A 15,875-nucleotide genomic window follows, 5' to 3' on the forward strand; every position below is an offset into this window, starting at 1 on the left:
AATATGGGACAATATATGATCCCCGCTCACCAAACATGACTTTATTCTAACATCAGGAGCAAGACAAAGTTACAGATGTTGGATTCTGTTGGGTGTATCACTGTGTGTGCTTTGAGGATGTACATTTTTAAACAAATTACAATTTTCCAGTTAACAACAACAACAAAAAAACTTTGGTGTCAGTTACTGCTGCATCTCAACCAGACAAGACCACCAAGTGAAAATATTAGTGGTCAGTGACTCCACGTTCATGCAATGCTGCTAGTCTGCTGAGCAACATTTAATATCTGGACAAAGACCTCCAGTCTGTAAACTAGCCGTGTGGGAGTGCTGGAGGTGTGGTTTTGTTTGGTCCGATTCCCTGGGGTGGTACTTCTTCTTCAGGGTCAGCCCTTCCTAATAGCTGTGTGTTCACATCATGTCCAGCTGCACAGGAAGAACACACCCAGGGTTGTTATCGGGTGGGCCATCGTACACACACACACACACACACACACACTTCCTCTTACAGAGACACTGGAATACAACTAAGGCTTGATACTACTGAAGCTAGCCATGTGACAGAACTCTTACCAGATCTTATCATGTGATGATATAATCAAGTGAGAGAACTCTTACCAGGTCATCCACGTCGTCAGCACCTCCCTCCGCAGAAGCAGCCGTCACTTCCTCCTTCTCCCCCATCAACAGGAACTGAGGACATGAACATCGTTAGATCAGGTCTGTCCAGACCATCCAAAATGTCACCATGCAAGATGGTCCACAGTCATACTGTTAGTGAAGCATAGTTGCATCACATGAGTTATAATGACGACATCCCATTGTCGGTGATGATGACATCACATAGGTGATAGAGGGCAGTGGTTAATTCCCTCACCTCATTGGCTTCTTGTTTAGAGGCAGAGCTTCCCTCCACCTCGTCCTTGTTGATCAGAGTCAGGACATCTGTCAAACAGAACACAAAGGGTCAAAGTTCACCAGGCAAGCTGCTGATGTTTCATACCAGACAGGAGGGTCCTACTGTGGGGGCTTAGATGGTTGCCAGGTTGGGTCACAGTCAGGAAGAGCTTGTATGTCAGACCTGAGCCACAAAATCTTGTCAACCAGATGAAAGACAAAAAGTTGGCAAAGATGGAACTAATCCAATGGTTTCATTGCACTCAGTGTCACACATCAAGTTCCCCCAAAGAATGAGAGTATGTGTGAGAAGTAATGGAGTCAGGTGAGGGCTACCTTGAGCCAGCAGCCCCCAGAAGTCATGCAGGCCCCGGTTTGGAATGCTTCTTTTCAGGGACTGGAGGTAGCTGTTAAATAGCTCAGCATTCCCAGCCTGTAAGGGACACACCCATATGAAGCACACTGGTCTCCTGTCATTGATCACTCCCCCCTCCCTCCTCATACACACAGTAATAATCAAATATAGAATGACTGAAACCAAGGCACACTGCAACAATTAGATCTCAACTACAATATTACATAATACAGTGAACCAAAAACATCAGCATACCATAAATGCAAACTCACATATGCAGGTAACCCCCCCCCCCCCCCCATCCACACACACACACACAGTGTAGAGATGTGTTTGATAGCGTTCACCTTGACAGACTGCTCTCTGAAGACCTTGATACAGGAGATGGCCTTCATATAGTAATGAGTACTCTTCTGTGACACCAGCTGCTCGATTCTACATATCAGCTGTTGACACACTGGAACAAGTACACACACAAGTTACCACAGAGAGTTTGCACCTCCCTGAGTAAGTCCCATTGTCGAACTGTCAATGATGGCTGGAGTGATAAGAGTAATGAACACACTGTGAACCATGCAGTAATGGAGGTCATCAGTCTCACCCTCTCCAAACGGAAGGCTCTTCTGGCGGACCAGGCTGCAGAAGTCTTTAGCTGGGTCCACACTGCCCACCTGCCCAAGACAACCACAAGCCTGTGATTTGACTCTATATCTATGTCTTTCACCACAGCTATGCTGATGCCGGCATGGATCTTACAATGGATCTTGGTAACTATCAACAGCAAATAAAAATAAAGTTAAACCCCTATGGTAAATACCCATGGTAAACTTCATTCTGGTCTTGATTTCAAGTTATTTCTGAATATTTGGTGGTAAATCCATACTCTGTTTGCTCCTAGTGGTTAAAAAAAACAAAATGATGAATGAGCACCTTTGAGATTATCTGAACGATCACAGGGAGGGGGTGTATGACCACTCACCCTGCTCATGCATCACTGAGCGTTTGAGGAAGCCCCAAATAAATATTCATAAAATAACTTCCACACACAAACTTTCACCAGAAAGCATTTTAACTAAAGAGATAAAGGCTGAAAGGTGCGCAGTTACTCTTTAAAATGATGCATTAATACAATGTGGCACAAAGATCTGCCTTGGACTAGGGTTGTGTCACAATTTATCTATCACTACCTTCAGGAAACGTACAACTCTGTGTTCTCATTACTGATAGATTTATTCCTTCCCCAATTGAATGAAACACACCGTCATAAATCCACCATTGAATCTTAAGTGGAGTACAAGCTTCTCCACTTCACTTTCCACACTTCACTTTGCTACACTTCTTTGCTTGGCTAAACAAGTCCCCAGTGCAACGTAAACTCTACTTCCTGCCCATTGGTCCACAGAGCTAGGCCTATATACACATGAAAATAAAACATATAAACATATAAATCATGTTTACACACATCTCAAAAATGAAATGAATAATATTTCTGGCTAAAACAACCTCAAATCAGAGGCTGTGATGTCAGTGCCATGCCAGCAGTTGTCTCTTACCGAACTGACGCTGCCTGCCGTGATGTCGGCCAGGTTGAAGTCCTCGTCCTCGTCCAGCTTCACTTTCTTAGCTTCGGGCTCCTCGGAGCTATGATGGACAGACAACAGGAGGTCACTTCCACACCACAAGCATAGAGCGATGCCGATCCTATCCTAACGTGAAAGCTAGAGGGGTCAACACCATTTGTACTGTTCACTTTGGATTCATATTTATTTATTTAGAATACAAATTCATTACCAGCCAGGAAATTGGTAAGAGGAGCAGTACAGAGAATTCCAATGTAGTACTACTTGTCGCAAATGGCAAAGAAACTTCATCCAGTTTTAAAGGCCATGCTAGCATTCAGTTGTCCCCTGTCCCCATCCTAACCATTCTCCTGGCCCCCTTCTCTCACCTGCTACCAAACATCTGGACACTAGTCTTCATCTCCTTCTTCTTCACTGCCTCCTTGAGGGGGAACTTCTTCTTCAGTTCCTCCAGAGGGGCATGACACCGTGCACTGACCACAGAGGGTCGCTCCAGAGCAGCCAGCAGCCAGGGCTCTATGGAAGGGAGGTGGGTGTCAGGGTTCAACCCCCGGTGGTGCAGGCACTGGTAGGAAGAAGGTTGGTAAAGGGGGAGGGTACAGGGAAGGGAGAGGGTTGGTAGAGAGGGAAGGGTAGGGAGTGGGTAGGAGGTAGGGAGAGGGTTGGAAGTGAGGGGAGTGTAGTATATTCATTAATGATCAGGAGAAGTAGTGCTGTGGGTTTGTATGGGTGTCAATCACTATAATCAATATCCTGAATCTACTTGATTTTTGATTTGACTGTGTCATCTCTAGAGGTGGAAGGACCATCTTTCTTCCCTCGCTGAACAGGATGCTACCTGGAACAGTCTCTGGAAGGTTGGGTTCTGGATGTGGTGGACCTTGAACAAGTCCTCCTGCTTCCCGCTCTCCCCCTCTTCCACCAGCATCATGGAGTCTATGACAGAGTCCATGGCTGCCAGCTGAGCCTCTGGAGAAACACAGACCGCAACACCATCATATGTCTGACCTCCGACACGCCAGCTACCAGAAACGCTGAGGGATTCACTCCAAGGGATTTATATCAAAGTATGGCACAAGTGAGGCATAGCTGAACTAAGTGAAGGAATCAGCTTCCTGTTGTTGACTTGCTGCATGGTGATTAAACTAACAGCTAGAGAATGTGAAAACAGCTGAGGTGTGAGTTGGGGCCCCACCTGAGGGAGTGAACTTCTTGTTGTTCTCCAGAGAAGGGAAGGTGAAATGTCGCAGATCTTCCATGAAGGGCAGCTGAACGTACATCAGACACTGAGGAGCGGAAGGAGTTAAACGTTAGTGTGACTGGCAACTCATCTACTCAGGTTCCCGGCAGATCCTCAGTGGACAGATATTAAAGGTTTGATTGCCTGCATGTCTTCCCCTCTCTTTCTTGCCTTGCTTTTCTGTCTGTATTTAAAAAAAATATTATAGAAAAAATTATTATATATCCTTCTTGGATTGGACATATTAGACTCCTTGACCCCCCCCATCTTCCTTGTGAAGATGTTTTCTAATACTAGCAGCACCTACATCCTACATGGTAGGACACCCTGGAACAACCAAACATCTCTACTCTCCTGTCAGCTCACCTCATACTTGTCCTTGATGCAAGGGAAAGCGGCCCCTACTTGGGGGTTACTGCGTCGGTCATACACGTAGCGGACGATAGCCACCATGTTAAGCTTGTCCAACGCTTGGATGAGGGCAGAGAGGGCAACTGCAGCATGCTGGTGCACCAGCACGGGAGACAGGAAACAGGAAGGAGAGAGAAGACATTTCATCTCACATGTCTGTGTTGGGTACTATAGTCCATTAGAGGGGGGGGGGGGGGGTGGCAACATGTGAGAGCCGCAGACTTCCTGTCCCAAAACATCCTTGATCCTTCTTCCTGTTGGGGCCATGCTGACATTCTTACTTCGTCTTGGTCTCTTTGGCAGTCTTACCTCATCATCCTTGGGGGCAAACACCTTCAAGACCTTGTCTCCCATGAAGTGGTGGCGGTGTATCTGCAACATACAATGCATGTGTGTGTGTGTGTACAGAGAGAGGTTAGAATAGAAACACAGCAGCAAACAATTTCACTAGGTTCAATTTCACAGGACAATTTGTTGTCCAAAGATTTATTGTAACAAAAATGTTCACTTAGCAACAAATTGATGCAGCATCTGCACGTTACCATGTTCTGTTTGGCAAAGCCCAGTACGGCGAAACACTTGCCCTCAGCCTTGTACTTCATCTGGTCCTGGTCCACCTTGGAGAAGGGGACGATGTCACTACCATAGCGGAACCCTGCAGGGAGAGGTCCAGGGAGGCAACATCAACCTTTATAAAAGCAACTTTTAAACAGGTTCTAGTGTGGTTTGAATTAGGTTCCAGTTTGTCCAGAAGTTTTACATTCTGTGGAAGTGTTATAGGATACAGCTGAAGTTTATATTACTATTTGTATTACAACCCCAATTCCAGAAAAGTTGGGACGTGTAAAATAAAATAAAAAACAGAATACAATGATTTACAAATCTCATAAACCCATTATGTTATTCACAGTAGAATATATAAAACATGTCAAATGTTTGAACTGATGAAATGTACCATTTGAATGAAAAAATTATCCTTTTGAATATGATGGCAGCAACACGTCTCAAAAAAGTTGGGACAGGGGCAATAAAAAGCTGGAAACCATGTTAAAAAAAATAAACAGCTGGAGGAACATTTTGCAACAAACTAGGTTAATTGCAAACAGGCCAGTAACATGGTTCAGGGTTTCCCACAGCACTTTTCAGTTAAGGTCGCCGCCTAACCAACACACGCCTGCCGCCTTAACTATGTCGCCAAAAAAACATTCATTTACAATTTTTATAGCGATATCTGCCTTGTTACTCTGTCTTGTTTTTTTCCATTCCATTCCAAAACACCAGTCTCCCTTCTCTGCAGAACACATTAGTCTATAGCACAAACTATCCACCCCCCCTGCCGCATTAGTCTATCGCACAAACTAAACGAAAAATATGACAAAGACCCAGGACGGTTGAGCAGCAAGAATCCTGTATCACAAACAAAAGGGAAAAACATTCCTCATCCCCAGAAGAAGGGATGCTTCAAAGTGGTAAACATGGCCTTGTCCCAACTTTTTGGAGATGTGTTGCTGCCATCAAAATTCAAAATGACCTTGTTTTTTTTTCTTAAAATGGTACATTTCATCAGTTCAAACATTTTACATGTTTTATATGTTCTATTGTGAATAACATAATGGGTTTATGAGATTTGTAAATGATTTTGTGGGCATTATAGTAGAGGTACAGGATATGTTCAAAATGTCTGTGTGATGTGGTGCTATGTGTGTATTCTCACCCTGGATAGTGTCATCTCTCTCAACCTCTGTCTCGTTGTCATCCTCCAGACAGAACACCACATCTCTCTTCACATCCTCCTTCCGATTGGTCTGGGCGTCGACTGTCATCCACGACTTCATGGGAGACTCTTTGGCCACCTGCAGTCACACAGTGGCTGTTGGTCACATCACTGAATGTCACGCCATCACAAAACCAGCACACAGACAGACTGTTTGAACACTTCAGATCTCAAGCACCCTGAGGGACATTGGTATAGTTTCTAATAGGGCTGTCAACGAATATTCTAAATTTGAATATATATTCGAATAGTGGTAAAAAAACGAATTTCGAATATGAAAATTAATATTCGAATGTAAAAAAAACTACAAAAAAACAACCGCAGCGACAACGCGTTTGTCTGCTTTGCGGGTGGGCACGCGCCTGAGCGTCAGTTGACTTGCGTGGAAGATGGCAGTAAGTGCAAAACCCAGCTTGACCGCAGCAGAGAAAGTGATTGTAACCCCAAAAAATCTAAAGGGTGATGTCTGGAAATATTTTGGATTTTGGTCAGTTGATGGTTAACTTGTTGAGCCTACAGCTAAAGTAGTGTGTAAACTATGCAAGCTATAGTTAACTTACCATTCAACAACTAACAACTTGAGGCTACATCTCCATGTTTACCACAGCACAGCTCGCTCGGAGCGTTCAATGTCGGTTCTATACTGTAAAACTTTAATGTAATTAATATTTTTTCAATCGCTGAATGAAGCCTGCCATATTTGGGACAAGAATCGCAACCTTAAATTGCTCGCACAAAACTCTTGATCAGAACTCAGCATTTGTTTATTTTTGTTGTTCATTTTACACCGCTATGCTTAGAGAGCCCGACGGTGCTGGAGAGAAAGAAAGGAAGACTGCGTGTGTGCGTTCGAGAGGTCTTGGCCATTAGTTCATTTACTTATTTTTGTGTTGGTAATTTGTCAAATATGTTTAAACTTAAGTAAATTAGGCCTACCTACAGTATACAAGTTGCTGTTTCGTTGTATTAACTTGTCCTGTTATTGACGTACCTAATGCGCAACCAGAAATTCGAATATGTATTTTTTTAAGGGAATATTCGAACGTCATTTTTGAGCAATTTTAACAGCCCTAGTTCCAAATGGGACAGGGTCTTACTGCTTTGTATCCGAGGATCTTGATGGACAGGGAGCTGCCAATGGTCAGCTGACATGGCCAGCCCATGGGTCTCCTCTCAATGCTCTTGAAGATGGACAACTTCTCGATGGCTTCACTGCAGGACAGAGGGAGAACCAAGCACACAGGTAGATGCTGAGAAACTTTCAACCACTTCCATCCTGTCCTTCAGACAACATTATCCAGCTCTGAGACCAAACCTTTGGTGTGAAACTAGTTCATTCTCAGGGTATGCACTCTTTTCTTGAAACATTTAGAGTTTTCTGTGCTCTACATTCACGCCTGACTAGAACTACAGAAAATACGTGCTTTTAAAAATAAATCAAAGGAGCTGATTAGTAAACGTGTCCGCAAGTTACCAGCGCACTTCTACCTGAAGGGGTAGACTTCCTCCAGGCCATCCTCTTCATCCAGAGCCAGCATGATCTGCCTGACCGTCTCCATGCCCTGCTTCTGTTCCCTGGACAGACCCTTCCCCCTGTGGGCCGGGCGCCCGGAGCTTCCTCCTGCTCCATCCCCGTCCTGCTCATTCTCCTCTTCATTGTCCAGAGGAAAGGGCAAGCTGAAGGAGCACATGAGCCAGAGTCACTCTGCCAGCAGAACATTCTGCCGACATTCTGTTCTGTGTTTCAGATATTTTGCTCTGTATATAAGACACTTTGTATAAAACTCTCTGTTAGGACACAAAGTGATAGAAGACCGAGCACATACAAGAACTGCAGAGTAATGCTGGCCTTCTTCAGGTTTTCAATGATGACATCTAGCTGGTCTGTGTTGACCTTGGTGTGGAGGTTTGTTAGGATGGCAATGTTGAGACGCTCAAACTTCTTTCCTCTAAAAGTGAAATAATATTAAGTTAAATATGACCAATAATCTTCATTATTATGAAGATATAATAGACAATAATAATAATAAAAATAGGCAATCTTACAGAGATTCCTTTTGTAAGAGGTCCATGCACACAACAAGAGCATCCAACCCTGATTAAAATATTAAGGAAATAAAAGTACTTATAACTGTATTTTTTTCAATACTATTTTCCCAATTTGAATAAGCAATTATGAAATATTACTTTTATTTTCAAAATTGTCATTATTTGGCCAAGCCAACTGGCTGAATTTGCATTAGTTTAAGACGGCAACATTGGACATGTGGAACAACAGTGATCGTGATCACAGATAGGATACAGTCGGCCTGTTGACTACCAGGCTGTATCTGACTGTGGACTTCTTCGAGCAGGTCAAAATCTGGAAGCATCAGATGGCGATGAACAGTGATATTCTGATACTGGCTATCATTAGCCAGTTGGTTCTTAGTGGTGTCAGTGCCGAACAACACCAGGCCCAGCTCATCTTTGTTCTCAGCAAATACCTGTAGTCAAAGACCATTCATTACCTATTAATTGTATAGCTATGTACTATAAAGTGTACTACTAACTTTATAGTCGGTGTACTATCAAATTGTATTTATTTATTTAAAAGGAAAAAAGAACGATTTTACCTGTCGCTGAATAAACTTCTGGATGACTTTTTTAGCTTGTTCAAACGGTGATTCTTGGCCTGGAGCAGAGTTGGACATGGAGAACCCCACGTCCATGCACAGCACTAATGCAGACTAGATGGGGGTGAAGAGGGAACCATTTACAACTAATTCAAAGCATCCATAGGTTTAAGGGTAAAACTAAGACAATAGTTATTGGGTCCTCCGCATGTGTTAGGTATTCATTTCTATTCAGCAGAGGGCAGTGTTTAATTCAAATGGACGAGCAGTGGTCTGCAGTCTTGTTGTATCCAACAAGTCAGTACATGCCCTGCCCACAGTTCGCCGCCTTGTTTCCATGGATTTAAAGTGACTTTAAAGCTAGAATGACACACATACGCACTAATAAAGAGCAATGTATCACAATAATCAATTGCTAAAGCTGATAGGAACGTAAATCAGTAGCTTATGAAGAAGAATTAAAAAGTTACTTGCTTTCGAAGACGGAGCCATTTTCAATCACTTTCCCTCTTCCAAGCTTCTGTCCCACTGTGTTATCAGTCCGTGGAGGAACTGTAATCTTTTTAATATTGTTCCTAACAGGTTATTTACTTTACAGAAATTACGTCAAGAATTCATATGTTTTCACTTTGTATATAATACATGCATTTCATTCTTTAGCTAATGTAAAGTATTGTCTTAAATAGGGCATCATTGGTGATGATGCAGACTGACAACGTACGAACATGACAAGTAGGTCAAACGCCCCGGGTGCCCCAGCACGGTCACTGCTTTATGAATAATGTGCATTCTGTGGTTTATCATACTTGCTGCCAGGGGCGTTTCTACACTGGGGCCTACAGGGGTCAGTGCCCCTGTAAAAATGTCCCTGGCTCCCCTGTGCCCCCCCTGAGCTGATTGAATAAAAATATAAATAAACGTTTTTTTTTTCTTTTCTTACACGTTTTTCTTCTTCAACTAGTCATCATGAAACGAGGAAGGGACATTGCAGCCTTTTTAGCCCCAGTCAATAAAAAAGTTAGAAAGAAACATATCAAGGTATTGAGAGAGCTGAGGAGCTGGAAGAGGAAGATCCAGAGCCGTTTTTATGATTTTAATGCAAGCTAAATTAAAGTATTTAACGTTTAGAGGAGTGAGTTCTAAATATTACCGACGCTGCCACCAGAGTGAGTTATTTTTTCAAAACGAAAGCTAGCTAGCTTTAGTTAGCTTCCGTTACCTAGCAACCTAGCATAATACTCGCAGCAATGCTACTACCTGCTAGTGTTACATGTTAGCCTCCTAATTGTAAATTTTGAAGCCATACTATAGCGTTTGTCATATAGTTTTTGTCTATCGGAAAATAGTCGGTTGGAATGTTCAGAATCACACGTGTGACGGTACTCTGTGGGGCCCGCATTCGAACATCACATATATGTGACCCTACTAATTAACGGGTTAATGTTTAAATATCATTGGTTTCCGTTTTTTAATGAGCCCCTCTAATTAAACACTGATCACTGATCTAGACAAAAATCTTCTTCAGATCAAAGCGGTCAAACACAGACTAGTGGTAAATTGGACTAATTCAATATTCTCATGAATTAATAAATATCCATATGAATAAAATACACATTAAGAGAGGTTACACAGAGGTTACACTGTGAAAATCATTTATTTCCTTTCACTGTATCTCATGAAAAGCAACAAACACAACGCAACATTTAGTGAACACCAAACACTTAGCAAAACCTTGTTTTAATACAGTTCATGCCTGTGAAACCGAGCCTTCCACATGTTAAGCCTGCAGTGCATATGGATTTAACTCCATCTAGCTGAATTCATCTTCTGTTTCCTCCATTCTGTTTCCTTACCAGACCAACAGTTGGACAAGATCTTTTATCTGTCGGACATGTCTCAGCCAGACAAGTTGATTGAAAGTTACAGCTTCCTACACAGTACAAAACACCTGTACATGTTTACTCATAACCAGAGTAGGTATCCTTGTCATCAGAAAGTTTTTTTAAATAAATCAAATAACAGGCATTAGAATATGGGAACTGAGACAGCAACCAGGTGGTAAACAGATTTAAGAAGCTCAGAACCCTGATGCCTTTGGACTGGAACAATGAAGATGAGCAATGTCAGCAGTGTTAGCAACAACAATGATAGTCTATCAGGTGGTATCAGGTGGTGTTAATTATGATAAGTGTTAATGAAAATTAATGTAAAATAAATATGAAACTCCTGTTACGACAGTTAAACATAATTAATGAATAAAATGTTGCATTGGTGTAAATCATCACACAATGTCACCTGCAGACCAAAAATGTTGAATTGATGCATTTGAAATGGGCTTCCTGATTACAATGTGCAGCACACATCCATCACATATATTAAAAGAAGTATAAATATTTAAAAGTGTAACTGAATGCATAATCCACTGTCCATATTGAGTTTTTTTGCAACTCCCATTCTGTGTACAATGGTGCTGCTCACTGTGTAGCCATTATCCATCCACACACACATACACACGGGCTTGAATCCAGCGTCTGAGTTTTAGGTCCAAACACAGATGTAAATCATAGCTCTTTTAATATTTAGAGGAGGACAATATTTAAATAAATGATAGTGTGTGTGTGGTTTTTACCACAGTCGGAACCTTGAGTATCTCATATTTAGTCACAGCACTACACACGTTTAAAATCATTAATTAATCCATCCCTTTGCGACATGATTTACCAAACAGTGTTGGGTTATGGCTAATTCCTGCTCAGCCAGTCTCTTCCTAGTACTGGAGTTGAATCCCTCTTGCTCCTTCCATCTCCCCCTCACACACAGGAGGTCTGAGCCAGCTCGTTGGGGGTCTTGCCCAGCATGCTACCAGAAATGGTGTCTGAGTCCAGCAGCTCTACGATGCTGTAGGGGGAACAGTCCTCCAGCCCCAGCTTCCCACAGGCCCAGCCACAGAAGCCCTTCTCCAGGTCTCTCACTGACAGCCACCACTCACTGAAGGCCCAAGACACCTGCACCACGGCGGAGTACAGCGCCAGCGACACGGCCATGGCCATGATCAGCATGGGGTAGAAGATGATGAGGAAGGGACAGACGGTGATCTTGTGCCAGAAAGTCCGCTCCTCGTTGTACACCAAGAAGACGTTGTACCAGGTGAGCGTGCCGTAGTAGAAGGAGGTGATGAAGGAGAAGAGGAAGACAAAAGGGGCGCAGGAAAGGCTCCACAGCACCACGTGGGGGCCCTGGCAGAAACCGAGGCCGCAGGAGCGCTTGGAGCCCTCACCCGCCTCGCACTCGGCATCCAGACGCTCCTTGGAACGGGCAAGGTCCCTGAGCTCACGCTCAGTCAGCGTCACATGGATGTCCACCATCTGACCTTTCTTCTTACCCCGAGTGATGGTGCCCGTCAGGGTGACGTAGCGGCTGTCTGGGGGGAGGTTCCAGCCTCCTGTCAACACACAATACAGACACCACCTCACAACACCTCTCCTTAATATGAAACAGAGCAAGGGCATGTGACTGAAAGGAGTTAGGGAAGGAGGGGTTACACCAATCGTCCTACTGATGTGTCATATAAGTATTTCAAACATTTAGTTAAGAAACGGCACAGCTAATCGACTGCTCTCCATTGCACGCTATACATGGAGCAAGTCACATAGTACATAAATATTTGGGCGATGAAACTGACAGAGTTAAAAACAAGGGTCTGTTTTGTCTCTCACCCTCGCCAGTCGGTGTGGAGAGGAATTTAGCTCCCTCCTCGGTGCTTCTCTCAGCGCTCTCCTCTCCAGCTTGCTCCTCCCCTGGTGTCCTCTCAGTCTCAGACCGGTACACAATAATGGACTCTGGCCGAGGTTCCTTCTTCTTTCTCCTCTTCCTCCGAGTGGCAGGACCTACTTCACTTCCATCTACCTGGTTCCCTGATGTATCCGACCTCAGGGAGATCATCTGGGGGCTACTGTCCCCCGCTGGCTGCTCCTCTGCCTGAGCCATCCTGATGAGTCACTTCCTGGATGTGGTACTGGCTGGATGTTGTGTTGCAACTGATGAAGACCTGGGAAGGTGGTTACATGGATTTGTTCTTTCATTAAGATCAGTATCAGTGGCAGGCCTCTTTTTCAGGAATCTGTGAAAGAGAGGGAAAAAGATACATACTTTTAATGCTTCAATGAAAGTTTAGAGAATTAAATATGGAAGTAAAAATCTACTAGGTAGATCAGTTGATCAAATCTGTTCTATGAATGTAAGAGCAGTTGTGCACTTGTGAATCACAACTACATGCAACTGTGTTTGCATAAGATGTAATTAGAGCACAGCTGTATTCTAGATACTTAGACATATGTTTGGCTTACTCTGAATAATAAATAAAATAAATACATCTAAAACCACGATTGACTTTAAAAACGATATAACGAGAGGTTATTTTGCTTTGAATAATGTTGGATCGTGTCTTATTGCATTAGAGACTAGCCGACACCCTTTATCGAATCACATCTAGGCTACAGCATACGGTGGCAAGTAGGCTATAGCAGGAAACGGTCATGCCAGAGAATGTTATAAAAATAACCAATTGAAAATATTTCTTTATAAAACGTATTGCGATTCAAAAGTTTCGGTATAATGTGCCTTAGCATTTAACACTAGCGAAAATACTGACAGCACGTAGCTTAAACAGGCAATGTAGGCTACTAGCCTATTCTTTTACAGCTGATCCCCCCCCCCCCTCCCTTTATATCCCACCCATACCATTTCTTTTGTCCACAGGGTTATCGGCGAGGAATATCCGTAAACATATTTAAAAGGCACTTTGGTCTTACCTGAATTGTGTAAACCAACAAATCGGCGGTAGAATATATGCATGAAATTCCCATTTGTTATTTAATTCGAAATGTCGGCTATTCGCCGAGCGCACGCTCGGCTACACACCACAGCATTTTTTTTTCACAGTAGCTACTGATGCGCTCCGCAAACTGTATTCCAGAATACCACTAAACCCGCCCCTCAACTTCTATCAATCCAAATACAAACACTAAACTCCTGATTAAAATGTTAATCCGTGTGATCTCAGTTGATAGTACAGATTTATTTTTATAACAAACGAATGCCTTGGCTGCTATTTTTGTTTACATAAATGCACCAAATGCTTTTATACTATCACAGACATGCACGTAGAATTAATATGCCTTTATTTACGACCATTTCAACATTCGACCCTTTTACCATCTTCTCACCATCATTCTAATTCATAAAAATAAAGTCAAAAGAAAAGTACAGTCAAATTTGTCACTAGACACGTTTCTACACCTAAAAGAAACATTTCCTGAAATCATCTCATGAGGTCACTGACGTTCTTGTGTCGCATGGTTGTACAAAATTAAAACTGTAATACATTTTTTCGAATCCAATATCCTCCCATTCCAATACGGAACCAAACTGAATTGACTAGGGAATTGTAGAAGAGAACACATATTCTGTCTAAATTTAAAATCAGTCAGTGTAAATTACATTAATGGTGTGGGGTTTGGAGACACTTTTTGACAACAGATACATTTCAGACACATTTTGTAATTGTGTCTGAGTGATTGAGAAAACGAAGAATTATGTGTAAACACTATTGTCAATGATGTAGGCGACACAAAATAATGCAAGACTCGTCAGGCGCAGGGTTGATTTCAAGAGCCCCGAGGTGTCCGCCAATATATGCCACAACACCAATGACCTTGCATCTCACACATGGAAGAGGTGAGACACACCTAGAAAATACTCAATCTATATTGGATGAAGTTCAATCAACTAGATTAAGCTTATAAAGTATTTCTATTTTTTTTGTTTCTAGTGTATATAGGCCTACTTAGGACGTTTGAAAATAAAAAGTGTATGTTCTGTCCCAGGTGGTCTGTGGAGAGAAAGTAGATTACCTTTTGTCAAACACCTCCTTTGTAGGTTCTTAACTACTGGAGAGAGAAAAGGAAAGAGAGAAGGAGCAAGAGAGATAACAGATAATATGAGAGAAGTGTAGGAGATTGTGGTCAACTAGATACAGATTGAAAGAATGTGTGTGCCTCATATGTGTGAGTGTGCATGTTTATTTATCTGGTCTGCATTTGGGTGCTTGTCTTCATGATGTACGGCTCACTACAAATGACCTGGTTGGGTGTGTTAAAGGGGAATGCCCCAGAAACCATGTTAAAGAGCAGTTGCCCCAGCCGCCAGACAGTGGATGGAACAGCCTGGTAGGAACCATGGCGGTACTGTCATACCATTCAGGAGGGATGTAATGTTGGGTCTTGTTAAGGAATCTGTGTCGCTGGGTAGTGGAGAATAATACAAGGTTAAACATCGGACCAGGTTACTTGTAGTTTAATATAAGTAATGATGCAATCACAAGATACACAATGAAAACAACACACCAGGATGTTCGTAATCCAATACAATGAATCAGATGATGCAATCGTAGCCTCACAGAAACAGAGTCTCAGAATAGAACAAACGAAGGCCTTCGTTGAGAAAGTGGTCGTGACAGAGATCAGAGAGAGTTCTGCCCAGTCCAAGTTCTGTCTCCCTGTCCTTGGGAGACAGGTCTTGTACCCCCCAGAGAGGGAGTGCCTTTGATGGGTGATTGGCCAGAAGACCATAGGGTGGGGATGTGATAGTCCAATTAAATGTCCAGGGCGTTCACGGTGGCACAGGGTGGGCAGTCCACAGATCTGGTGATGTTGGAGGGGGAGGGGGCAGACAAGACCCACAGGTCTGAGGTACTCTCAGGGAAGGGGGGGGCTCCAGGGAAGGGAGTAGATCGCCCCAAGGTCCTCATGGCGTACAGGGAGATGGGAGCTGCGCCTCCAGGAAAGAGGGGGGGGGGGGGGTCGTGTCTCCAGGAGAGGGGGGTGAGGCAGACCAGGCCAGGGTCGATGATGTATGGGGAAAGGTGAGGCAGGGTCTCCATGGAAAGGGGCCTTAAACAGAATATCCAAAGGTGCTCAGACCAGCTGGTCTGAGCCGTCCTTAA

The 15,875-nt window shown here is 43.2% G+C and overlaps 2 protein-coding genes across 4 annotated transcripts; both read right to left on the reverse strand.

Annotated features, from left to right (window-relative positions):
- Positions 1-19: 19 nt before the first annotated feature.
- Positions 20-9,493, reverse strand: LOC146234305 (DNA repair protein Ku80-like). 3 transcript variants are annotated; one of them, XM_084688819.1, is made up of 21 exons: positions 9,347-9,492; positions 8,873-8,986; positions 8,560-8,743; positions 8,304-8,352; positions 8,084-8,206; positions 7,746-7,934; positions 7,355-7,469; positions 6,198-6,336; positions 5,026-5,138; positions 4,793-4,855; positions 4,439-4,576; positions 4,028-4,118; positions 3,671-3,801; positions 3,201-3,397; positions 2,806-2,893; positions 1,854-1,923; positions 1,600-1,709; positions 1,234-1,330; positions 878-945; positions 619-693; positions 20-426 (listed from the first exon to the last, which is right to left on the reverse strand). In XM_084688819.1, exons 1-21 carry the CDS (start codon positions 9,362-9,364, stop codon positions 412-414), a joined length of 2,187 nt encoding a protein of 728 aa, XP_084544945.1. In that variant the 5' UTR covers positions 9,365-9,492; the 3' UTR covers positions 20-411. The 3 variants fall into 3 exon arrangements, with proteins under 3 accessions (XP_084544945.1, XP_084544947.1, XP_084544946.1); XM_084688821.1 differs by lacking the exons at positions 20-426; positions 619-693; positions 878-945; positions 1,234-1,330; positions 1,600-1,709 and having other exon boundaries at positions 1,894-2,023; positions 9,347-9,493; XM_084688820.1 differs by lacking the exons at positions 20-426; positions 619-693; positions 878-945; ... (1 more) ...; positions 1,600-1,709; positions 1,854-1,923 and adding an exon at positions 1,990-2,023 and having other exon boundaries at positions 2,756-2,893; positions 9,347-9,493.
- Positions 9,494-10,515: 1,022 nt separating this feature from the next.
- Positions 10,516-13,823, reverse strand: tmem169b (transmembrane protein 169b). The gene is made up of 3 exons (XM_084689265.1): positions 13,684-13,823; positions 12,589-12,992; positions 10,516-12,314 (listed from the first exon to the last, which is right to left on the reverse strand). Exons 2-3 carry the CDS (start codon positions 12,857-12,859, stop codon positions 11,683-11,685), a joined length of 903 nt encoding a protein of 300 aa, XP_084545391.1. The 5' UTR covers positions 12,860-12,992; positions 13,684-13,823; the 3' UTR covers positions 10,516-11,682.
- Between the last annotated feature and the right edge of the window lie 2,052 nt (positions 13,824-15,875).

The sequence above is a fragment of the Hypomesus nipponensis genome, chromosome 23, assembly GCF_054491055.1.
Source record: "Hypomesus nipponensis isolate SF chromosome 23, ASM5449105v1, whole genome shotgun sequence".
Taxonomy (NCBI): domain Eukaryota; kingdom Metazoa; phylum Chordata; class Actinopteri; order Osmeriformes; family Osmeridae; genus Hypomesus; species Hypomesus nipponensis.

Bases quoted from the DNA above. Each gene is read 5' to 3' on its own strand.
- LOC146234305 (XM_084688819.1), bottom strand. The intron at 8,353-8,559 runs GTATCCTATCTG...TATTTTAATCAG, and splicing joins TGGTAGTCAACAGGCCGACT to GGTTGGATGCTCTTGTTGTG. The intron at 946-1,233 runs GTAGCCCTCACC...TCTGTTTGACAG, and splicing joins CTGGGGGCTGCTGGCTCAAG to ATGTCCTGACTCTGATCAAC.
- tmem169b (XM_084689265.1), bottom strand. From the start codon at position 12,859: ATGGCTCAGGCAGAGGAGCAGCCAGCGGGGGACAGTAGCCCCCAGATG. The intron at 12,315-12,588 runs GTGAGAGACAAA...GTGTGTTGACAG, and splicing joins CTCCACACCGACTGGCGAGG to GAGGCTGGAACCTCCCCCCA.